Below are 25,000 nucleotides of genomic sequence, written 5' to 3'. Positions count from 1 at the left end.
TTACACACACACACACACACACAACACTATACACACACCACACTATACACACACCACACTATACACACACACCACACTATACACACACACCACACTATACACACACACCACACTATACACACACACCACACTATACACACACACCACACTATACACATTCATAAATTAGCACCCATACCTGTTTACACCCATCCACACACAGTAACGCACATGCACAGCCACACACACATCACGTACATGCAGATCCACAGGAAGCAGACACGTACACGCATCACCACTGTCACCATCATCATCACTACAAGCATCACCATCACCACCATCCAGACTCTCTCTCACTCACTGGGAAAAATACTTAGCAGAAATACGGTTTTAATATATTCATTTATATTTCTTTTTATTTTTTACACTTTTAATTTTATTTCCGGGTTTAGCAAAATGTTCGCAGTAATCGAGAGAGAGAGAGAGAGAGAGAGAGAGAGAGAGAGAGAGAGAGAGAGTTGGATGGATTTGATTTCTTGATTCCCGTAAATTATTGGTAAAATATATCAGAGAGAGAGAGAGGGGGGGGAGAGAAGGCTTTTTATGCTCTCTCTCTCTCTGTCTTTCTCTCTCTCTCTCTCTCACATATAGATAGATAGATAGACGAACCGACAGATACAAAACCAGTAACAGTAATAATAATCATAAATACTGTAATAATAATAATAATAATCCTTGTGGAGGGGCTTAAACAAATAACCTGTCAATTAAGGCGGCAATTTGACCCCTTAACGAGGCAATGCGTGAATGCGACCTGGAATGGCCAGCTCTTAATTGTTACAACCATTGATGACACTGTTAATGGGTTGTGTGGCCAGGGCGGGGGGGGGGGGAAGAGAAGTGGGGGAGAGGGGGAGGATTATTGTGGCAGTGGTGGTGGAGGTAATATTGTTGGTGATGACAGTATTGGTGGTGGTGATACTGTAATGGTAGTAGTGATGGTGGAGTAATGAGTGATAGTGGTGGTGATGGTGGTGGAGGGATGTTGTTGTTGTGGTGGTGGTGGTGGTGTTATCGTGGTAGTGGTGGTAATAGTTTGGTGGTAGTGGTAACGGTGGTGGAGATTTATGGTGGTGGTGGAGGGCTACTGTTTTAGTGATGGTGGTGGTGGTGGTGGGGACGGAGATAATACTGACAGTGCGTGTGTATGTGTGTGTGTGGGGGGGGGGGTAGTGATGGAATGGAAACAGTTGTGGTGATGACTGTGATGGTGGTGGTTGTGATGATGGACAGGGGTAGTGGTGAAGGATGGTGATGATAAAGGTCGTGGCATCCCATTAACACGATTCCCAAGCGTCTTCAATATTCTCAAGTTCTGCCAAATACCCTTCGTCAACTGGGAATATTTGTGTAACTAAGACATCAAAATACACTCATCCCACGTGACCACACCAGCAAATTGTTCATGCTTCGCCTTTCCCATAACCAGCAGTATAAGCAAATAATTTCATTCATTCTATACACTCATTCACTCTACACAAACAACCATTCATTCTACACACAATTATATTCATTCTTCGTAGGCAGTATACGCCCCTCCCACTGCTCCCTAAGCCCCTCCCACTGCCCCACAAGCCCCTCCCACAGCTGCCTCCTTACCCAATCACAGGCCACGCAGATGACAACATAGTCCTTGGCCCGTATTCTCGTCGGTTAGCTCCCGAACACCTTTTCTCACGTGATTTATTCTGTCTATTACACCTTACTGTCCAAGTATGTGTTATAGAAATCCTTTAAACATCACCACTATACTCTACATAAAGTATAAAAGGATATTAACAAGGCATACCCCCCAAAATAAATCGGTAAGGGTGATGTGTTAGGAAGCTTTCTAAACCGCCAAGAATATGAACTTAAGACACAAATTGATGGTAGAAGCCTTCACTCCTTCATCAAGACAACACACACACGCCCCTCTCTCTCTAGAACGAATCATTTTGGAAAGTGAAAAAAAAAAAAAAAATGTATGGACGAAGTTACCCATAAAATTCCGTTTTCATTCAAGGTAAGGTCTATTTTTTTTTTTTTTTAATTAGTGTCTCCCTTTACTAATTGCTAATTCAGGTTGTAGTCGTTCTCTGGTCGTTGTGCTTTCCATTCATTAGATTCTCTCTCTCTCTCTCTCTCTCTCTCTCTCTCTCTCTCTCTCTCTCTCTCTCTCTCTCTCTCTCCTAATAAATTTTACTTTTTAAATTTATTATTTATTTACTTATTTAGGGAACAGCGAACAACAACAACAAAATCAAATGATGTACAACTTACGTACACATTCATCGCACCCACACATATAATTATCCATGCATACGTACTTACATACATACATATACATCCATCCATACACACACACACACACACACACGTACACGCGCGCACCAACACAATGGTACAGCCAGATATACAGCAAGAAAAATATATACGTATTGTATAATATGCGTATTATACTTCACACCCACATACACGCCAGACACACTGCCATAATGCCTGTATAAATCCCAGTACACACACACACACACCTATAAACGTACATCATACCACTCCATTATCTGCCTGCTTTATCCTCTCTCTCTCTCTCTCTCTCTCTCTCTCTCTCACACACACACACACACACATACACACGAAGGTTTTATCGTAGTGCCGTTCAAAGCGCAGACGGAGTTACGCAGACATGCTGAAAGGTTAGGGCATAGTTTGTGACTTTACACTTGTTTGGGGAGGGGGAGGGGGATAGGGAAGCGTTGGGGAGGGAATAATGGCGAAGGGTTGAGGAGGAGAAATGAGGGGAGGGAAGAGAATGGATGGGTAAGGAAGAATTGGAGATGAGGAGGAGGATGGGGAAAGGTTGGGGAGGGAAGGAAGGGGTAGGGAATAGTGAGGAAGGGAAGGGAAGGGGAGGGAATGGTGGGGGAGAAGAAATGCGTTGGGGAGGAGGGGGAGGGACTGAGAGGTAGGGAAGAGTTAGGAGGGCTGCTGAAAGGTTAGGACATAGTTTGTGAGTTTACGCTTTTGGGGGGAGGAGGAGGGGAGATGGAGAGGGATTGAGGACGGGAGGGAAGGGGAGGGGAGAGAAGGGGAGGGAATGGTAGGAAATGGTTGGGGAGGAGGAAGATGAGGAACTGTTAGGGAGGAGGAGGAAGTTGGGGAATGGATGGGGAGGAGGAAGACGGGGAAATGCTGGGTTGGGGAATGAAGGGAAGGGATGGGTAAGGAATGCTGGGGAAGAAGTGAGATGGGGAGGAGGGAGAGGGATTGAGAGGAAGGGAAGAGTTAAGCAGGTATGTTAAAAGGTAAGAGCACAGTTGGTGAGATTATGCATGTTTGGGGAGGAGGAGGGAGGTGGGAAGGGGATAGGATAGGGAAAAAAGGGGAGGGGACAGGATATGGAAGGAAGGGGAGGGGAGGCAGGAGGGAGACGTGCATCTATAATATGTACTTCTATACTTAGCCACACACCTTCGCATATCACCACTCAGGCACTATAGCCCACCATCCATACTGAATACATGCCAGGCCTCTCTCATACAGGACTCATTTGACTCTGTTTTAGTGAAATTTATATCATTAGTGTGTTAAGGATTCGAATTTCCGTCCTTATAGACAGCAAATCAACTTTTCTTTGAGAGAGAGAGAGAGAGAGAGAGAGTTATGCAAAGTAAGGAGGGGTATAAAAGGGGAAAGAGGACGACACTGATGATAAAGAGGAGAGGAATGGCGGAATAAGAGGGGAGAGGAGGAGGGAAGGGAGGAGAGGAGAGGATGGAGGAGGAGGATAATGAGGAAATAAGAAAACGGGAAAGGGAGAGAGAAGAGGAGGAGGAGGAAAAAGAAAATATAAGAATATTGAGGAAGAAGGGGGGAAACAGATGATGATGATGAGGAGGAGGAGGAGGAGAAGGAGGAAGGAAAACAAACGGAAAGAGAAGGGTCGAACGAGGCATTTTGCAAGGTTACAGTGTATATGGGCATGAAGGGAGGGGTACTTGGAGGGGGAGGGGGGAAGGAGGAGGAGTAAAGTGGAGAGAAATACAGAGGGGAGGAGGGAGAGAAAGGAGAGAGGAGAGAAAAATGGGGGAAGGGAAGGAAAGAAAGGAAAGGAGAGGGTTAGGAAAGGAGAGAGAAGAGGGAATGGAGAGGGGTAGGGATGGAAAGAGAAGAGGGAAGGCGGAGGAGGAAGGGAAGGACAGGTGAGGGGGAGGGGAGGGGGACAGGAGGGGGGTGAAAAAGAGGGTGTTAAAGTGGGTGGGAAGGGGTAGTAAAGAGAAGACGCTGGAATACGAGAGAGAGAGAGAGAGAGAGAGAGACAGAGAGATTGTATGCAGTAGTAATATACTTCTTGTCAAAGCCTCTTATTCCACTTCCTCTTACTTCCTTCTCCTCTCTCGCCTCCTCTCCTCCATATCCCTCTCTTTCCTTCCAACCCCTTCTTTCTCTTCCCTTCTCTCCTCTTCTTTCTCTTCCTCTTACCCCCTTCTCCTCTTTCGCTTCCTCCTCCTCCTCCCCTCTCTCCTCCTCTTGTTCATCTTCCTCTCCTCCCTTCTCCCCTCCTCTTTCTCCTTCCCTCCTCTTCCTTCGCCTTCCTTGCACTTCTCTCTCATTCCTTTTTTCGCATCCTCTCAGTTTCGAAACTCCATTATTTCCCTCATTTCCTCTTCCTCCTCCTCCTACTGTTCCTCCTCTTCTTCTTCCTCCTCCTCCTACTACTACCACTACTACTCTCCCTCCTCCACTGCATCCTACCACTATTGCTACTCTTCCTGCTACTACTACTACCACTCTGTCTCCTCCTACCACTACTCTTTTTCTTCCTCTTGCTCCTCCTCCTACTTTTATACTACTACTTACCCTCCGCCGCTTCCTCTTCCTACTCCTTCTCCTCTTACTACTACTACTACCACCACCACTACTACTTCCTCCTCCACTTCCTCTTACTACTACTACTACTACTACTACTACTCTTCCTCCTCCTCCTCCAATTCCTTTTTTTCTCCCTCCTCCTCCACTTCCTTTTCTTCTCCCTCCTCCTCCACTTCCTCCACCTCCTCCACTTCCTATTCTTCTCCCTCCTCTTCCTCCTCCACTTCCTCTTCTTCTCCCTCCTCCTCCTCCACTTCCTTTTCTCCTCCTCCTCCTCCACTTCCTACTCTTCTCCCTCTTCCTCCACTTCCTATTCTTCTCCCTCCTCCTCCTCCTCCTCCTCCTCCTCTCAGTGGGCTGGCTGGGTGGTCACCGTGATCAATAAAACAAATATTTGGGAATTAAAAAAGGCAAAGAGAAGTTGAGGACCGGATTGACTTGGCTGAGAGAGAGAGAGAGAGAGAGAGAAGCAGGAAGGAAGGCTAGGTAAAACAAGGGAAGGATGGAGGGAAGAGGGGGAAGGGAGAAAAGTCGGAAGGAAAGAAGAGAGGTAGGAGAGAAGAAAGATAGTTGAGAGGAAGAGAAGGAGGGAGAGGAAAGAGAGAGGGGAGAAAATGAAGGATAGGTAAAACAGAGGAGAGATGGAGGGAAGAGGGGGAAGGGAGAAAAGTCGGAAGGAAAGAAGGGAGGTAGGAGAGAAGAGAGATAGATGGAAGGAAGGGGAGGAGGGAGAGGAAACTGGGAGGGGAGAAAAATTGGAAAAAAGAAAGGATAAGATGACGGAGAAATGAATAGCTAAAAGGAAGGAATTAGGGAAGGATAGATGAAGGGAAGTGATGAAAGTGATGATAGGAGATGATGCTGTAATGATAATGCGGGGATATGAAATGTGATGATGACAAAATGATGAACAGCCTTGATGAACGAAAGAAGTGAATATGAGAGGGAAATGAGGAAAATGGTGATGATGATGATGATGAGGAGGAGGAGAAGATGAAGAAAAATGAGAAAATGGTGATGATGGTGGTGGTGGTGATGATGACGAGAAGGGAGGGAAGGGAGGAGGATAAAATGAAATGATGGTGTGAAAATACAAAGATGATGATGATGATGGTGGTAATGATGGTGGTGATGTATTTCCTGTTGTTGTTGTTGTTGTTGTTGTTGTTGTGGACCGTGGCTCAAGTGGACACAAACTCGATGGACTTCTCAGATGAGGCCACTTCAACTGCGTGTTCCCAAAGACCCTTTGTTGTGGATGGGATGAAGGAGTGTGTGTGTGTGTGTGTGTGTGTGTGTGTGTGTGTGTGTGTGTGTGTGTGTGAGAGAGAGAGAGAGAGAGATCCTACGTGAGCCCCAGGAGCCCATTACCCCTCTCATGCCGGGTATAACTCTAGCATCACTGCATATCCCCCCTAAATCTATTTCAGCCACCATCAAATCGATTTTATTCTATCTATCGATCAAAAAATCTATATAATCTGCCTGTCTATCTGATCTTTCTATCTATCCATCTATCTATCTTCGTCACCCTGTCCCCCGGCATCAGGCTTCCCTCCCCCCCAACTCACCCCCTGTCTAAAATACTTCCCTTTTCCATTCCATCTATCTTATCCTCCCTCTCTGTCTATCTACCCATCTGCTTATCACTCACACACACACACACACACACACACACCATCTCCCCCTCTCTATCTATCCATCTGTTTATCACACACACACACACATTCACACACCATCCCCCCCTCTCTATCTATCCATCTGTTTATCACACACACACACACACACACACACACTGTATATGTATGTATGGATATGTACGTACGTATGTGTAAATCATAACTAAACAAAGGCTCACAGCAGAACCAAGGTCACTCATTTCTTATACATATATGGCGTGGAATAATAAGCTCTTTATCCCTTTATCAGCTGTCGTCATTTCCACCTCATTACTCCCATCACCACCACCGTCTCATCTCCCCTTCATCGCCACACTTCCCATCGTCATCGCCTTTTTTACACTCCTTCATTACCACAGGGAAACAAAAGAGATTCAGTCCACTACACACAATGCTATAATGGCCTCTATGTTGTATTTTGATGTTAATGTTCAGTGTGTGTGTGTGTGTGAGTGTGTGTGTGTGTGTGTGTGACAGAGAGAGAGAGAGAGAGAGAGAATGCATCTACTTATGTCTATCTATACTTCTGGTTATGCTTACCTATATACCTATCCATCCATCCATCTATCTATCTGTCTGTCTGTCTATCTGTCTTCATCTATCTACCTATCTATCTGTTTATCCTATTTGAGTTTATATCTATCTTTATTTTCACTATTATTTATTTATTTATTTATTTACAATACTCCAAGGTGTGAAATAATTAAGGATAAATGACCTGCGTATCCCTCTTGATGGCAATACTTAGTGAAAATACGTGGTTAAATTATTGGATTTATTTTGACTGGGACACCTCTCTCTCTCTCTCTCTCTCTCTCTCTCTCTCTCTCTCTCTCTCTCTCTCTCTCTCTCGCATTTCCCTTATTTTCTTTATCTCATACATTCTTTCCTCTCTATCTTTAAATTTTCTCTCGGCAGTTCTCTCTCTCTCTCTCTCTCTCTCTCTCTCTCTCTCTCTCTCTCTCTCTCTCTCTCTCTCTCAATATATATGAAGGCTCTCTGGCGTGTCACTCATGTCTTCTGATCTAATGGGTCGCGTCTGCACTGAACCGGAGAGAGAGAGAGAGGGAGTGAGGGAGAGAAGGAGGGAGTGAGGGAGAGAAGGTGGTTGTAAAGTGGGAGTAATGGAGTGATACATACATACATACAGAGAGAGAGAGAGAGAGAGAGAGAGAAGGGACTGGAAGTGAGAAGAATATTTATGAGAAAGAGAAAGACAGAATGGAGAGGAGAGGGAGGAAAAAGGATAGCAAGTGAGAGAGGGTGGAGAGGGAGGGATTGGAGAGAGGGGAGTGTGGTAAGGAGAAAATTGAATGAATAAATGTTTGGTTTTCCTCTCTCTCTCTCTCTCTCTCCACCCCACCATGTTTTCACCTCGTCCAATCTATTGAAACGATTTTTTTTTTTTTTTTTTTTTTTTTTTTTTTTTTTTGGGGAGGGATGGGGGGGGCTGGGGGTTCAAGTTTTTTTTTTCTCTCCCAGCGTGCTAATCCTTCTCACTTTTTCCTTCCGGATGACTGGTACAGGAGGGGATGAGAGGTCGAATTCTCTCTCTCTCTCTCTCTCTCTCTCTCTCTCTCATCGTATCAAGTGTTAGAAGAGCTCTCTGACTCACTCTCCTTCCCTCTCTCATTTTTTACCCTCTCTCTCTCTCTCTCTCTCTCTCTCTCTCTCTCTTTCTTTATCTGTTATCCTTACCTCTTTGCTTCCACGTCGTTTCTTCCGTCTTATTCCTCCTATCTTATCAATACAACCCTTCCTACTTATCGTCTCTCTCTTTTATCTCTTCCCCCATAACATTCCCTTGCTCTCTCTCTCTCTCTCTCTCTCTCTCTCTCACACACACACACAATCGTTCTTCTGCTCAAATTTATTCCCTTCGTTCTCCTATTTCCCCCCCCTCTCTCTCTCTCTCTCTCTCTCTCTCTCATATTCAGCCCGTCTCAAGGACATTTAATTTCTGAGTGATGACCCAGTATCGTGTGTTGTGGAGGAAGGAGGGAGGGAAGGAGGAAGGAAGGAAAATGGAGGGAAGGAAGAAAGGACGAAGGAAGGAAAAAAGGAAGGACGGGAGGATGAATGAATGAATGGAAATATTGCAGGAAGGAAGGAGGGAGGGAAACAATGAAGGATGGAAGGATGAGTGAATGAATGGAAGGATAGAAGGAAGGAAAGAAGGAGGAAAGACGAAGATGGGAAGGAAGAAAGGAAAGAACTACAAGAATTGAAAGAGAGAGAGAGAGAGAGAGAGAGCAATACACTGACCACAAGGACCATTATATTTACAGAAAAACTTATTCTCTAATTACAGAAGTTTAAGAACGAGAGAGAGAGAGAGAGAGAGAGAGAGAAATTAAATTATGAACAGACAGACCCAGATAGAATGGTAGATAGTGTGTGTGTGTGTGTGTGTGTGTGTGTGTGTGTGTGTGTGTGTGTGTGTGTGTGTGTGTGTGTGCGCGCGAGAGAGAGAGTGGATATGCATGTTTGTCTTTGTGAGTCAGTCATGTTTTTTTTTCCCCTCCTCCCTCACCCCTCTTGCTGTCTGAGGAGCCTGCAGCTGACAATTGATACAGTGATGTAAAGTGGATTGGCTGAAGGAAGCTGGAGGAGGGAGAAGGAAGGAAGGAAGGAAGGGAGGGAAAGAATGAAGGAAGGGTTGAAGAAGCGAATGGAGGAAGAAAGGAAGGAGGGAGGAAGGATGGAAGGGTTGAGGAAGTGAAGGGCGGACAGGAGAAGGGAAGGAAGGAAAGAAGAAAGGAGGGTGGAGGGAAGGAAAGGAGAAGGAAGTGAAAGGAAGGAGGCGGGAGGGAAGAAAGGAAGGAAGGAGAAAAGGTGTACTGAGCGAAAACAGAGGTAGGAAGAGTTGAAGGAATCATTTCTTGTCCCGAACCCAGTACACAACCCCTCCCCTTCCCTTATCACTCCCACAACCACCCTTATAACCTCTCCCCACAACCCCACCCCCTCCCACCCACAACGCCACCACCCCCTCCCGTCACCCCCACAACTTCTCCGATAACTTCCCCCCCCCCCACAAGCACCCTCCACCTCCTAACCTCCCATCCCCTCCTTCCCCAACCCCTCCCACAAACATTTTCCCCCTCCTAACCTCCCATCCCTTCCTCCCGAACTCCCACCCCCTACCATGTCACCCTCACAAGTTCACTGACAATTTCCCCCCTCCCCACAGCCTCCCTTACCCTACCTCCTCCCACAGTGCCACCGCCCCCTCTCAGAACCCCCACCCCCACAACTTCACTGATAATTCCCCCACCCCTGTCACCGTCGCCACCACCTACCCCTCCCCTTCCACAATCCCCTCCCCTTCCCCTTCCCCCTCCATGTTTAACCCCCACAATAATGAGCCATAAACCCAGCGTAATAAGGGCCAATTTGTCATGCCGCCCTCATGATGCGAATTCCAAGCCTTGTGTTGCATCACTGTTGGCGTTTTTTTTTTTTTTTTTTTTTTTAAGGGGGGGGGGGCAGAGGGAAAAATGGGTATGAGTAGGATTTTCTTTCTACATTTTTTTTTTTTTAATTGTGAGTTATTCAGGACTACCCCTTTCTCAGATACACACACACACACACACACTAATCTCAGGTAGTAGGGCGCAATGACCAATATCCATTAACAATCAGTGGCAGGTAAAGTGATATTAATTCAACCCATCATACACAATCCATCACCTGTACCTGGTCTGCGTAATTAAGTTTTATCTCAAATAGCAGGTGTTACGGATCCCGAAATTGATAAAAAACGTAGGAAATATGTATTGTAGATGTATTAAAACTGAGAAAGAGAAGCAAATCGTAAAAGGCAAGAAAAAGAATAGATAGAAAATAGATAGAAAATTAAATACAAAACAATAAATACGAGAATGATGATATAAAATGATATAAAGAATAAGGACAGAGTAGACTAGAAGGCTTAGTACAATATCTATCTATATGTATCTATCTATCTACCTCCCTATCTGCCTACCTCCCTACTTGCCTGGTTACTTTCCTGCCTACCTGCCGACTTGTTCCCTTCCTGCCTACCTACATGCTTACCTTCTGCCTGTCTAGCTTCCTTCCTGTATCTCTGTACCTATATGCCTACCTACTTACCAACCTATGCCTGCCTACCTACCTACTTGCTTACCTCCCTGCCTGCCTACCTACATGCTTACCTTCTGCCTATCTACCTTCCCTCCTACGTATCTTTTTAGCTACGTGCCTACCTATCAATCAACCTATCGTTCACCCAAGTTACCTTCCGACCTATCAACCTACCCCCCAAAAAAGGCGTAAACATGTGAATCCGCCAAAAAAGCCATTCACTTCATCATAGCCTCCCCTCCACTGACACTCCCCCACGCCACACCCCTCCACCCGCATCCCTACCACACCAAAATTGTTGTCTCAGTAAAATGATCAAAACTATAAACTCCTCTCTCTCTCTCTCTCTCTCTCTCTCTCTCTCTCTCTCTCTCTCTCTCTCTCTCTCTCTCTCTCTCTCTCTCTCTCTCCATGACTACCACGCCAAAATTTTCTCAGTAATATTATCAACGTTAAAAACACATCCACCACTGCGTATGTTTGTTTTTTTGTCATTAAAACACATACACACACACACACACACACATCCACAAGTGAGTCATAGAAGCCACACTGATAACCCTCCTATCTATCTATCTATCTATCAGTCAATCTATCTGTCTATCCACTCTTATCTATCGCTCCAAAAATGGAAAAAAATCTATGGTAAGGATCGCATTCAATTCACTCGTTCATAAATCCCGCCGTGCGAAGTTAATAACCACGAAAATTTCGTTCCTCTGTCACCATATATCCGTTTGCCTCTCTCTCTCTCTCTCTCTCTCTCTCTCTCTCTCTCTCTCAGTCGTTGGTATTACTATTTTTCGTTTTTCCAATCATTCTACGACCTATCTTTAAAGCCTCTCTCTCTCTCTCTCTCTCTCTCTCTCTCTCTCTCTCTCTCTCTCTCTCTCTCTCTCTCTCTCTCTTTCCTCTCTTGTTCCTACTATTTTTCCTTTTTCCAATCATTCTACTGCCTGTCTTTAAAACCTAACTCTCTCTCTCTCTCTCTCACACACACACACACACCAGTATTGTAGTCCATACATTGACTAGGCCAGCAAAATTGGGTTGGTCTGATTCTCTCTCTCTCTCTCTCTCTCTCTCTCTCAATTTAAGTTCCTACAGTTTATTACCCCGTTTCTTTCTCTGCATCCTCCTGTCTCCTTCCTCTTCGTTTTCACCTCTCTCTCTCTCTCTCTCTCTCTCTCTCTCTCTCTCTCTCTCTCTCTCTCTCTCTCTCTCTCTCTCTCTCTCTCCCCCCCGGGGATTTAAGTATTTTTGAAGGATAACTAATGTGTTTTGCGGCACGTCTGGATCTCTCGGCTGTAAGTAGATTTTTGAGAGAGAGAGAGAGAGAGAGAGAGAGAGAGAGAGAGAGAGAGAGAAATAACAGGAGGCAGGAGAAACTTGAGAATGAGAGGATAATAAAAGCAACTAAAAATGTGTGTGTGTGTGTGTGTGTGTGTGTGTGTGTGTGTGTGTGTGTGTGTGTGTGTGTGTGTGTGTGTGTGTGTGTGTGTGTGTGTGTGTGTGTGTGTGTGTGTGTGTGTGTGTGTGTGTGTGTGTGTGTGTGTGTGTGTGTGTGTGAGAGAGAGAGAGAGAGAGAGAGAGAGAGAGAGAGAGAGTGGGAGCAGTACAATCGGTCTGTTTACCCTCCTCACCATTTGCATCCAGTCGCCATTACACTCGCTCCAATGCACTCACTCCTACTTCACCATACCTCCACCTCCAACCTCGTCCTCCACTCGAGCTGTTGGAGTGGCTGGTGGATGGTAGAGTGTGAGGAGCAGATGGTAGAGTAAGGTAGATGAATAGGAAGAGGAAGATCCGTACACATCTTCCTTAGGCATTTATTTTTAATCTATTGTTATAACTCAGCAGCCATGATGGAGAGATGGCAGTATTAGGCCAAGTTTGTGTAAAATTTTTCTAGTGAGATTTACGCCAGTATTATCGTGGGTTACAGAAGCTCCCTAACACCTCTCTCTTACCGATTTATTTTCCATACTGCACCTTCCTGTCCTCTTCTGCGTTAATTGAATCCTTCCAACATCGCCATACTCTGCATAAAGGATACCCACCAGCCATACCTCAAAAAATAAATCGCTACGGAAGAGGTGTCACGGAGCTACCTTACCAGATGAGAATTCGAGCCTTGTCCATTCACTGAGCTTCATACGGATTACGGATCGCTAGAAGGAAATCAGGTGAAATGTATGGTTGAAGGAAATGAATGGTGAAGGTGCTGGATGTGAGAATAAGATATCAGTTTTAGCAGAAAAGGCTAAGTGGGCAACAGAGGAGGAGGAGGAGGAGGAGGTGGAGGGAGGGAGGAAGGAATGGGGGTGTGCCAGTGAGTGACAAGAAAAATGGGAGAAAGAAATGAGAGAAAACAACTACACACACACACACACACACACACACACACACACACACACACGGCTGAGAAGATGTGCACCTGTTTGTCTGGCAGTGTGGAAGTGGTAAAGAAAGATGGACTAATGAAGTGTGCAAGTGGGATGGGAGAGAGAGAGAGAGAGAGAGGTCATCGTACTTTAACTCCTTCATTATCGAACTTCAATACAAGTATGATGATGATGATGATTAAAGTCATACATTCATACATATACAGCCTGTCGGTACACACACACACACACACACACACACACACACACACACAGACGTAACATTCACTCTAACATCACAAACACCTCTCCTCTTTTTGCTGGCTTGGCGGTCGAGTCTAGTTACTCATTCGTGCCTCATAATCAAGAGTCATCAAATACTTTCCAAAAGACCCTGGTACTAAATATGTAGCAGTTGTCCAGTTGCCTCAGATGAAATGTTTGTGGTAGCAGTGGTGTAGTTGTGGTGATTTGAAGCGTTAATGGTGAAGTGCAGCTGTGCTGGCAGTGGTGGAAGCAAAGTTTAAAAAGAATGGTGAAATAAAAGCCAGGCCACGTCTAGTTGGGTGAATTTTAAAACTAGCAGTTGGTTCCTGTTTGAGGGGGAAATAGTGAGGGGAGAGAGGAGGCGATTTGTGGTGGGGACACGACGGGAAAAAGTGGAGAGAACTGGGAGAAAGGAGGGAGGGAGGGGAGGAAGAGAATGGAGGGGAGGAAGAGAATGGAAGAGAGAAAATGGAAAGGAATGAGACAGGAAAGAATGGGAGGAGTGTAAATGAGAACGATGCCAGAGGACAGAAGGGGAGAGTAAGAATGGAGAGAATGAAGGAGTGAAAAGGGAGAGAGCGGTAGGAGAAAAATGAAAGGGGGAGGGGAAGAGAGAGGAACGTCGGTGGGGGTGGAGGGAACAAAAAGAATGGAAGGAGGAGAGAAGGAAGCCAAGGGGAACAATGAGAATGGAGAGAAGGAAGGAGGAGGGAGAACAGTGGAGAAGAGAAGGAAAGGAAGGAGCAGGGAAAGAAGGGAAGGGGAAGGAGTGAGGGTGCGTGGATGGGGATTGGAAAAGAGGGAAGAGATGAAATAATACCATAGACTGGAGGGTTGATTTGACTAGTAACCAAGGAGACTTTTCTACCTCAAAACAAGGCTCATCGAATTATATGTACGCCGGACTTAGTATTCTCTCTCTCTCTCTCTCTCTCTCTCTCTCTCTCACAGCAAATTTTAGTGGAGAGTGGAAATTAGATGCATATAATAGTGACAGCACAAAACGATACAGGAAGCCATTTTTGTCAGCCTCCAAAAATATGTGTAATGGAAGGAGAGAGAGAGAGAGAGAGAGAGAGAGAGAGAGAGAGAAGCGAATGAAGGAAGGATAGACCGAAGGAATGGAAATAAAGGAATGAAGGAAGTGATATGAAGGGAGAAAAGAAGAAGGATGGCAAGGGAAAACAAGGGAGGGTGAATGAATGAATTGGTGGATGAATGAATGAATTGGTGGATGGAAGGAAGGAAGGAAAAATACAAACTTGTGATGGCAGTAAGAAAGGAATTGAGGGATGGAAGGACAAGGTAAAGCAGAAGGATGTAAAGAAGTGAAGGAAGCTGTGCACTGAAAGAAGGAGCAACAGGAAGGAAGGAAAGGAAAAATACAATCTTGTGAAAGTAGTAAGGAAGGAATTGAGTGGAGGGAGAAGACAAGGAATGAAGGAAAGGTAAAACAGAAGGATGTGATGAAGGAAGGAAGGAAGGAGGTGAAATATAGGGCAGTGAAGGAGTGAAGGAAGTTGTGGAATGAAGGAGCGAGTCTAGTGAAGGCTCGGTAATGGCCAACAATAAATTTTCGTCCGTAAGACCCCCCCAGGTTGGCAGAGAACAAGTGTAAACAGTTGGGTTCCCCCTCTTACCTTGCACCCCCCCCCTCTCTCTCTTTCTCTCACTGTACCACTTTCCTTTTTTCTCACTTCCTTCTATCCCATTTAACATCTTTCTTAGTGCCTCATTTCCTCTCTCTCTCCAACTTTCCTTTTCTTTCTCACTTTCTTCTAACCCACTTTACATCTTTCTTACGTTGCCTCATTTCCTCTCTCTCTCTCTCTTCCATATCCCCTCCTCCTCTTTCCCTCCCCTGCTCCTTTAACTCCCTCCTCCCTCCCTCCCTTTCCTCCCCCCTCCCTCCCTTATCTTACGGCCCCAGGTCAGTGTCGCTCCGGTTTATTACGGGTTTCTCTCCCTCTCGCTCACTTTCTCACTTCTCTCTCACTTTGTCTTACTGCCCAACACCGATTTTGCCCGGCTTTTTATCTCCCTTCTTTCGTACCTACTACGTCTTGCTCTCTCTCTCTCTCCTTCCCTCCTCTTACCCCTTTTCCCACTTCTCCCTTTCGTTTCAGTTCTCTCTCTCTCTCTCTCTCTCTCTCTCTCTCTCTCTCTCTCTCTCTCTCTCTCTCTCTCTCTCTCTCTCTCTCTCCCTCCCTCCCTCCCTCCCTCCCTCTCCCTGACAACTCATTTTCTCCTCATTACCCCCATTAATCATCTTATTGTCTTTCCATTTTTCTTTACTTACCCTTATTTTTCACACATTCTTATTGCATTTCTTTGTCTCCACCTCTCTTTCTCTTCTCTCACCCCTCTCCTCCTTCCTATCCTTCTCTCTTCCTTCCTTCCTTCTCTCTTTTCCTCCTTTACCCCCCTCTCTTCATTCCTTCTTTTCTCCTCTCTTCCCTGTTCCTTCCTCCCATCTCTCCCCCTTCCCTCTCTCTTCTCTTTCTCCTTCCCGCTGCTCCCTTCCTTCCTTCCCTCTCTCTTCTTCCTTCCTTCCTTCGTTCTTACCCTCAACTTCTCCTCCTTCCTTCCTTCTTACCCTCAACTTCTCCTCCTTCCTTCCTATTTCCCCTCCTCCTCCTCCCTCTGGCCATTTTACGTTCTCTCTTTTTTCCCATTTTCTCTCCCTCTCTTGCTTTCCTCCCTTTTAAACACCTGAGACTCCTCCTCCCCTCTTCTTCTCTCCTCCCCCTTCTTCCTTCCTCTCCTCCTCCTCCTTCCTACCTTCCTGTCTCCTCCACTATATTCTACTCCCTTCCACTTTCTCTCACCCTCTCCTAAACCCACTTTTCCCTCCCTGTCCTCCCTTCCTTTCGGTCTTTCTTCCCCCCTCCCTCTCCCTCTCCCTCTCTCTCTCTCTTTCCATCGCCTTCATCCTCCCACCTCTATTTCTTATCAACCTCTCCCCCCTTCTCCTCCTTCCCCCGTCCCCCCTCTTTCTCCCCCCCTCCCCCTCTCCAATTCCCCCTCTTTAATGTTTCCTCTCATCGACCTTCATGTGAATACCAAAATATCTCTTACTCCCTCCCTCCCTCCCTCTCACTCCCTCCTCCCTTCCCCCTCTCTCCTCTTCTTCCTCCCCTCTACCCCCTCTCATCCTTCTCCTCCCTTCTACATATAATCCCTCCCTCCTTCCTTCCCTCCTTAGGTCCCTCCCTCATTACCTCCATCTATCCTTCCTTCTCCTCCTCTCCTCCTCCCTAGTCCTTCCTCCATTTCCTACCACACTTCTCTCTCTCCTCAACTTTCTTTCCTTCCTTCCCCTCCTTCCCTCTTCTTCATCCCTCACCTCCTCCCTCCCTCAATAATTTTCCATCTCTCTTCCTCTTCTCTATCCAATATTCTTCCTCCCTCCTTTGAACTCTACCGCTGCTCTCCCCATCTTTCCCTCTCTCTCTCTCTTTTTTTTTTTCCCATTCCATCTCTCTCTCCTTTCCACTTTTCTACCTCTCCCTTCCGCTCTCCTTGCCTCCCTCCCTCCTTCCCTCTCCTCCTCTCCCTCCTCCCTCTCCTTCCTTCCACTTCCCCTCCTCTCCCCCCTCCCTCTACTTCTTTCCACCTTCCCTCCCTCCCCCTTCCCTCTTCTCCCCTCCTCTCCCCCCTCCCTCTCCTTCTTTCCACTTCCCCTCGCCTCCCCCCCTCCCTCTACTTCTCTCCACCTTCCCTCCCTCCCTACCTCTCTCCTTTCCTCCATCCATAATTTTCCTGACTCCTCACCCTAATTTTCCTGTCAGTAACTTGGTCGGACTCTTAGTGGTTCTCTCTCTCTCTCTCTCTCTCTCTCTCTCTCTCTCTCTCTCTCTCTCTCTCTCACACACACACACAGCAGGAGGGAATAGGTGTATTATTATGTGTACGCGTATTAAGTCTGCAGGGGGGGGGGGAGACACTGTACTCTGGGCTTACTTTATCCTTTGATTCATGTCCCTAAAGAGATCAAAGCGCCTTGCTGTAGATGTCAACCCCCCCCCCTCCTCTTCCGCTCTCTCTCCGTGGGAAATTGGGTTAAGATGATGATGTCCCTAGCTTCTCACCTGCTCTCTCTCTCTCTCTCTCTCTCTCAGCAACCGTCTGGATATTTGTCTTCTGTCCCCTCCTCCGTTCCTGCTTTCCTATCCTTGTCTTTTACGGATACAATAAAATTTCGTTATAACTCATCCTATAACAAAGTCTCCAATAATAGGTATGTTGTTTTCTCTCTCTCCTCTAGCTTTCTTCCTCCCTTCCCCTCCTCCTTCTCTCTTCTCCATCCCTCCCCTCTTTCTTTCCTCCTCTCCCTCCTTTATCCCCCCCCCTTTTGTACTCTCCAAAATTCTTCCTGTTTCTTCCTCATTTTGTCTTCTCTCTTCCCCATTCATCGCTCGCCCAATTTATCTTTTTCACCCACATTAATATTTTCTCTCCTCCCAAAGTCTCTCCCTCCTTCTTTGCTCCCTCCTCCTTCTTCTCTCCCTCCTCCTCCTCCTTCTCTCCCTATTACCTCCTCTTCATCTTCGCCTCTCCACTTCATTACTCTCTGTTTTAATTACCCACTTATAATTTCCTCCCCATTCCTCCCCATTTCACTCTTCTCCCAGCTAATCACTCCCCTTCTCCCCCTCCCTCTCTCTCATCCTCACCTTCGTCTTTTCCCCTCCTCTTCGTTTTCTTTTTCCACACCTAAACACGCTTCTCTCTCCCTTCCTCCTCTTCCACCTGCTCCTGTTCCTTTTGTCTCTCCTTTTTCTCCTTTCTTTTGCTCCTCTTTCTCCTTTTTCCCCTTTCCCTACTGAAATTCTCCTCTTTTCTTCCTCTCCTCCCCCTCTTCTTCCTATGAACTCCTCCTCCTCCTCCTCCTCCCTCCCCTCTTCCCCCTCCCCTTTTTTCTTTTCCTTCCTCACCTAAATACTCCTCTCTACTCCCATCCTCATCCTCCTCTTCTTCCTATGTATTCTTCCTCCTTCTCCTGTGGTCTCTTCCTCCTCCTTTTCCCCCCTCTTCCCTCTTTTACTCTTTTCCTTCCTCACCTAAATACTCCTCTTTCCTCCCTCTTCTCTTCCTATGTACTCTTCCTCCACCTCCTCTTCTTCTTCTTCTTCTTCTTCTTCTTCCTCCTCCTCCTCCTGCCCTCACCCACAAAAAGTACCTAACACGGCCAGCTAAGGAAAAAATAACGGGGTGTCTTTTTGCTTTTCCCTCCTTCCTTCCTTCCCGAGAGAGAGAGAGAGAGAGAGAGAGAGAGAGAGAGAGAGAAATGGGGAAAAAAAGGAAAAGCGAAAGTTAAGAGAAAAACTGAGTCAAAAAGTGAGAAAATGTATGAAAAAATTCTCTCTCTCTCTCTCTCTCTCTCTCTCTCTCTCGTGACGGGTTGAATTGCGTAACAGGGGCAAAAATATGCGCCAATTCCCCTGCTTAATGTCCAGGTAAATTGTTGGAATCTGTCACCCCCGCCACCACACCTACCACCACAACCACCACAATTACCACATCTGTTGCAATTTAACCATCAACCACAATGCAACCACAAACACCACACCTAACGCCATTCTCACTACCACCATAATTACGTCTAAAATAATTCACACTACCACCACAGCTCTCCCAGTCACCACATTTACCACCTACCACATTTCCACCGCAACCACCATCACAACCGCTACCACCATCCACCACACCTACCACAATTCACCACAGTAATGATACACCACTTAGGGAAGATTATTAGGAGAGGTCAGAGGGGTAGATGTTTATTGGTGGAGGGACAGTGGAGGAAAGGAAGGAGGGAGGGAGGGAAGGTGGAAGGAAGGAAGGAAGGCAGGGAGGAAAGGTGGAAGGAAGGAAGGAAGGGGAAGGAGGAAGGGAGGGAGGGAGGGAGGGAGGGAGGGAGGGAGGGAGGAAAAGGGGGAAGCAGGAAGGAGAGAACGGGGGAGGGAAGTAGAGAGAGAGAGAGAGAGAGAGAGAGAGAGAGAGAGAGAGAGAGAAATGGTCAAGTAAGGCTTTGCAACTGTGGTGATTGAGCATAGTCTTAGTCTCTCTCTCTCTCTCTCTCTCTCTCTTTCTCTTTCTCTCTCTCTCTCTCTCTCTCCTGACCCATCTTCCAATTAAGCGTCATCTGTGCCTATTTGTCGCTTCTGTAGTTCTGACCTGCCTTCAATTCCCCCCCCTCTCTCAATCTCACGCCCCTCCTCCCCTCTCTTCATCTCTTTCCCCCCCTCTCCTTCCTCCCCCTCCTCCCCTCTTTCCCCCCCTCTCCTTCCTCCCCCTCCCTCCCTCCAATTTTCACAGTGGAAAGATAGGTTCCCCCTCTCCCCTACCCTCTCTTTTTTTTCCTTCCCTCTCTCCCCTCTTTGCTCCTCCCCTTTCTCCCTTTTTTTCTTCCTCCGTTTCCTCCTCCCTTTCTCCCCTTTCCTCACCCCTATCCTCCTTTATTCCTCCCCTCCTGCCTTCTCCCCTCTTTCCTAAGCCTCTTTCTCCCCTCTTTCCTCCGCACTTCCCCCTCCCCTCTTCTTCATTCCCCTCTCAGTAGAAACACAAGTCCTAACTTTTTTCTCCCCTCACTCCTCTCCTTCTCCCCAGTAATTCCCCCCACCTTTCCCATTTCCTCCCCTCCTCCGTTCTCCCCCTTCCTTCTTTTCTCTCTCCTCTTTCTTACTTCCTTCCTTTCCTCCCTTTCACTCTTGTTTTTTCCCTCCCCTCACTTCTCCTTTTCCTCAGTAATTTCCTCCACATTTCCTATTTCCCTCCCTCTTCTCCTCTCTCTCTCTCTCTCCTCCTGCCTTTCACCCTTTTCTTGTATTTTTCCTCCCCTCATTTCTTTCCTATTTCCTGACCTCCTCCCCTCTCCCCTCCCTTCTTCCCTTATATCCCTCTCCCCTCCCTTCTTCCCTTATATCCCTCTCCCCCTATATCTCCCTCTCCCCGTCCCCCATTTGCCCTCCCCTCATCTCAATCTCCCTCTCCCCGTTTTCCCTCCCCTCATCTTTCCTTCCCTCTCCGCTGAAAAAATGATGCTGTGTCACTGCCGTCAGAGGGAAACGCTTTTGTCTTTTTAGCACTAGGGGAATGAGTGATGAGAGAGAGAGAGAGAGAGAGAGAGAGAGAGAGAGAGAGAGAGAGAGAGAATTTATAAAGGAAGCCTGAATTCCTATTTTAACCCTATCAATTTTTTTTCTTGATATTGGCTGGCGATTTTATTGAAGGATAATGCAAATTTTATCTCTTCCCCCCTCGAAAAAAAAATAAATAAATAAATAAATAAAAAAAATCCAAGCCTTCCCTAGGTTGAATAAAATGGTATGGAGTTGGCAGGAATAAAGTACACACACACACACACACACACACACACACACACACACACACACACACACACACACACACACACAATCTGTATAAATTCTTAGTTTCCTTCATTTATTTAATCATTTTTCAATCCTTTTCATTTCCAATCCATGTTTATTTTCTCTTTAATTTCTTTATAATATTTTCATTCTGCTTTATTTTCTCGTCATCTAGTCTTTGAATACCTTTCCCCAAAAAACTTTATTTCGACATCTTTTACTGCATGATTCTCTCTCCCTCCCCACAACACCATTTCCACATTTTTTACTGCATGATTTTTCCCCATTCTCTCTCTCTCTGTCATCTCTTTCTCTCTCGACGCAGGTGGCCTCCCTCTGCCTCTCACCTTAATTACTAGTGTCTCTGTACCAATCACACGACTCTTGGGCTGCTGGGAGGAGACTATTTAATCTATGGCCTGAGTAAGAGAGAGAGAATACTATTAATCCCCTCTCTCTCTCTCTCCTTCCCCTTTATTTCCTTCTCTTCCCTCACCTCATCCCCTACCTTATCCTCCCTCCTTTCCTCTCCACTGCCCTCTCCTCCCCTCATCTTACTTTCTCTCCCCTCACCCCTCCACGCCTCCTTGCTTCATTTCCTCCCCCACCCTCCTCTCTTCCTCTACCTATCCTTACTTCTCTCGTCCCCCTTTCCCTCTCCTCATCTCCTTTTCTCTCCCCTCATCTCCCTTTCCCCTCACTTCCCCCTGCCTCCTCCCTTCATCTATTCTCTAACCACTTCCCCCTTTCCTCATCTCTCCCCCTCCTTCCCTTCACTCGTCTCTCTCTCCCTTCACTCCACTTCTGTTCCCTTCACCCCCCCCTCTACTCTTCTTTCTTCCTCCCCTTCATCTCCCCTCTACTCTCCTCTCTTCCTCCCCTTCATCTTCCCTCGACTCTCCTCTCTTCCTCCCCTTCACCTCCCCTTCCCTCTCAACATTCTCTCCCCTCTCCTCCCTTCATTTCCTTCCCTTCCTTCATCTCTCTCCCCTTCCTACCAAAGCACAGTCGTTATCCTCTCATTTGGTCTATTGTTCCTGTGCCAAGCCTTCCTCCAAACTCACTCATTTACTCTCTCTCTCTCCCTCTCTCTCAGTCCATTTATCATTTTCCACAGTCTTCAATAACAACCTTCCTTTCAATTCCTCGTTTCCATTTTTCTTGTTCTCTTTTTTGGGGACAGTCTCTCTCTCTCTCAATAAGTTTATCCTGTCAATTTCTCACTATTTAGCCTCTATCAATTAATGTATCTATCCATCCTCTCTCTCTCTCTCTCTCTCTCTCTCTCTCTCTCAATTGTTCACTAGGTCATCTATCAGTCTTGCTACACTCTTCAATAACACCTTTCATTTTTTCCTCTCTTCCTCTCTTTTACTTTGAATGTCTTCCTCTTCGTCCATGTGATTTTTCGTGTGGAGAGGATGAAGTGAGAGACTAACAAGGAGAGTATGTGAGGTGGAGGGAAGAAGAGGGAGAGGGAGGACCAGGATGAGATGCAGGGATGAGTGAGAGGTATATGAGAGAAGGGGTGTGTGTGAGCTGGGGGGAGGGTAGTGGAATGGCGGGGGACAGGGCGACATGGAGGCGAATTGTTTGTGGTCACCCCTTACGGCAATACGGCGTCTGGCAATTGATAGATTTTTCGTTCAGATCAGTTTTTTTTTTTTTTTCCCATATCTTTGTAAAACTTTTCTTCACTTTGTCTAACCTCTCATATATATTTGCTTTATTTCGTCATATTTCTTTCTGTACGTACTGATCTTTATTTACCTTCCTTAGACTTCCTTATGAACATGATTTTCTGTTCCCAAGTCCCGTTTTTTGTAGATAAGAATCTCTCTCTCTCTCTCTCTCTCTCTCTCTCTCTCTCTCTCTCTCTCTCTCTTTGATTTTTCGTTCCCGTGTCGAGTTTTTATCTATGTGTAAAAAGTATTCAATTTTGTTCATCTTTTTTTCTCTATTTATATATATGGTTGTTAGTTCCCATGTCTGTTTCCTGCGTTTATTATTAATTATTATTATTATTATTTTGCTGGGGGGGACTTTTCCTTGTTAAATATTTTCTTTATTTTGTATACCCTGCCATTCATATGTACTTAGAGAGAGAGAGAGAGAAAGTGGTTCTTAATATGGACAGGGAACGAAATAAGCGACTTTTTCCCTCATCATCCTTTACGTCAGGAGTACACACACACAAACACACACTCTCTCTCTCTCTCTCTCTCTCTCTCTCTCTCTCTCTCTCTCTCTCTCCCAATTACACAATCACTACCCTCACTACAGACAACCATAACCCATTCGTACTTATCCAGCATGGCCAGGAGTTAATTTTCGCCATCACTCTCCCTTCGAAACGAATATTATCTCTTGTAACTGACTCAAGCTTATACAAAATAAGGAAGACGGACTAAATCAAGAACAGGCAGTAGTTACGATGGAGAAAAAATTAATTAGCAACATAAATTAAATTACAAATGGCAGGTGTTCCGGCAGTGGATGTAATTAGCAAAGAAAGACTAACACCTAAGAAAATAAATCAAGAGGAAGTATTATAAGTTGCAGGTACTTAGTGTGTATGTGGTAGGTAGGTACAGACAGATAGATAAACTGAGTATACTGAGCTGTAGGTAGTCAAAGTGTATGGAGGTCGTTAGGTTGGTAAGTAGGTAGGCAGGTTAGTAGGAAGGTAGAAAGCTCGACAGATAGGCAGACAGACAGAGAGATAGATAAATAGACAGATAGACAATGACAGATGCATAAATAAATAAAGAGCATAATAATCTCTAGGTACTCAAAGTGGAAGGAGGAAGTTAGATTGGTAGGTAGATAGGTAGGTGGGTAGGCAGACAGTTAGATAGATAGACAGAGGCATAAATAAATAAAGAGCATAATAATCTCTAAGTACTCAAAGTGTATGGAGGAAGGCAGGAAGGCAGGTAGGTAGATAGGAAGGTTGGCAGGCAGGCAGGTAGGTAGACAGGTAGACAGATGCATAAATAAATAAACAGTAAAATAATCAGTGGGTACTCGTGTATGGAGGAAGTTAGGTAGGTAGGTAGATAGATAGACAGATAGGCAGACAGACAGTTAGACAGATGCATAAATAAACAGAACAATAATCCGTGGGTACTCACAGTGTATGGACAGCCTTGTAATTTTACTGGAGGGACCTATTTGGTTGGCCGCCTCACAGGTAATGTCTTCCAGGTTGCTGTCCCTGGTGACGTCCTTCACCACCAGCTGCGTGGAGTTGTTGCCCACCACCTCCTGCCCGTTGCGGTACCATCTGTGGAGGTGACGGGGAAATGAGTGACGGGATACTGAGAGGGAGGTGGAAGACACTGATTTTAAAGACGATGAGATGGAGGAAAACAGACAGACATACACATATCACGAAATCTTGACACTTCACACACACACACACACACACACACACACACACATCGTTTATAAAGGATCCATCATGCTTGCATGTGTCTGCATTAGTCATCTATTGGCGGCTCTACATGCTGCTCGATCTCTGGCAGTCTCCACCCTTATCCCTGATTTCACGCCCTAAGACATCGTCCCAGGTCTTTCTCGGTCTGCCTCGCGCAACCCTCACCTCGACGTTCACACTTCTCACCCTCCGCACCCAACTGTCATACAGACAGACAGATAGATAGATAGATAGGTAGATATAAAAATAATAAAAAAACACTAGTCATCAATACAAAGACAATCATACAGGCAAAGGAAAAAATAGACACGTGAAGAGACAGACAGACAGAGACAGACAGATAGATAGATAGATAGATAGACAGACAGACAGACAGATAGATAGATAGACAAGATGGTGGGAAGTTTTGCGCGACAGGAAGGAAGAAAGATATGAAGGAACCAAAACTAAAACTTGAAGGATTTTTTCTTTTGTACAGATGGGGTGCTATTGAGAGAGAGAGAGAGAGAGAGAGAGATTGAGCATCCGGTGGAGAGAAGGGGGAGAAAATGAAAGGGGGAGTGAGCGAGAGATTTCATTAAGCTGGAAATACAAAAATACTGAGAGAGAGAGAGAGAGAGAGAGAGAGAGAATTTTGATAGGTTGGGAAGAGGAAAAATCAGGAGGGAATGAGGTTTTGACTTTTTCGTTCAATTCTTTCACAGCTGCTCGTTGTGGGAGGGAGGGAGAGAGAGAGAGAGAGAGAATCAGTAAGGAACAGGGTAGGAGGGTGGGAGGAGAGAGGTAAGAGTAAGAGAAAGGAAAAAGGAGTGAAGACAGAAGGAAGGAGGGAGGGATGGAAGGAATAAAGGGAGGGAG

The 25,000-nt window shown here is 45.9% G+C and overlaps 1 protein-coding gene across 1 annotated transcript in view; it reads right to left on the bottom strand.

Annotated features, from left to right (window-relative positions):
• Nucleotides 1-25,000, bottom strand: part of LOC145396039 (irregular chiasm C-roughest protein-like) — a 41,494-nt gene that overhangs the window by 13,544 nt on the left and 2,950 nt on the right. The window contains exon 3 of the mRNA XM_080269502.1: nucleotides 23,838-23,989. Coding sequence (XP_080125628.1) covers nucleotides 23,838-23,989 — 152 coding nt within the window. The remainder of the gene's footprint in view (nucleotides 1-23,837; nucleotides 23,990-25,000) is intronic.

Source organism: Coenobita brevimanus, chromosome 34, assembly GCF_032717465.1.
Source record: "Coenobita brevimanus isolate Jiangsu-jjx chromosome 34, ASM3271746v2, whole genome shotgun sequence".
In the NCBI taxonomy this organism is placed as follows: domain Eukaryota; kingdom Metazoa; phylum Arthropoda; class Malacostraca; order Decapoda; family Coenobitidae; genus Coenobita; species Coenobita brevimanus.
Note: the sequence above shows the minus strand (reverse complement) of the source record. Positions and strands in the feature narration are given on the sequence as shown.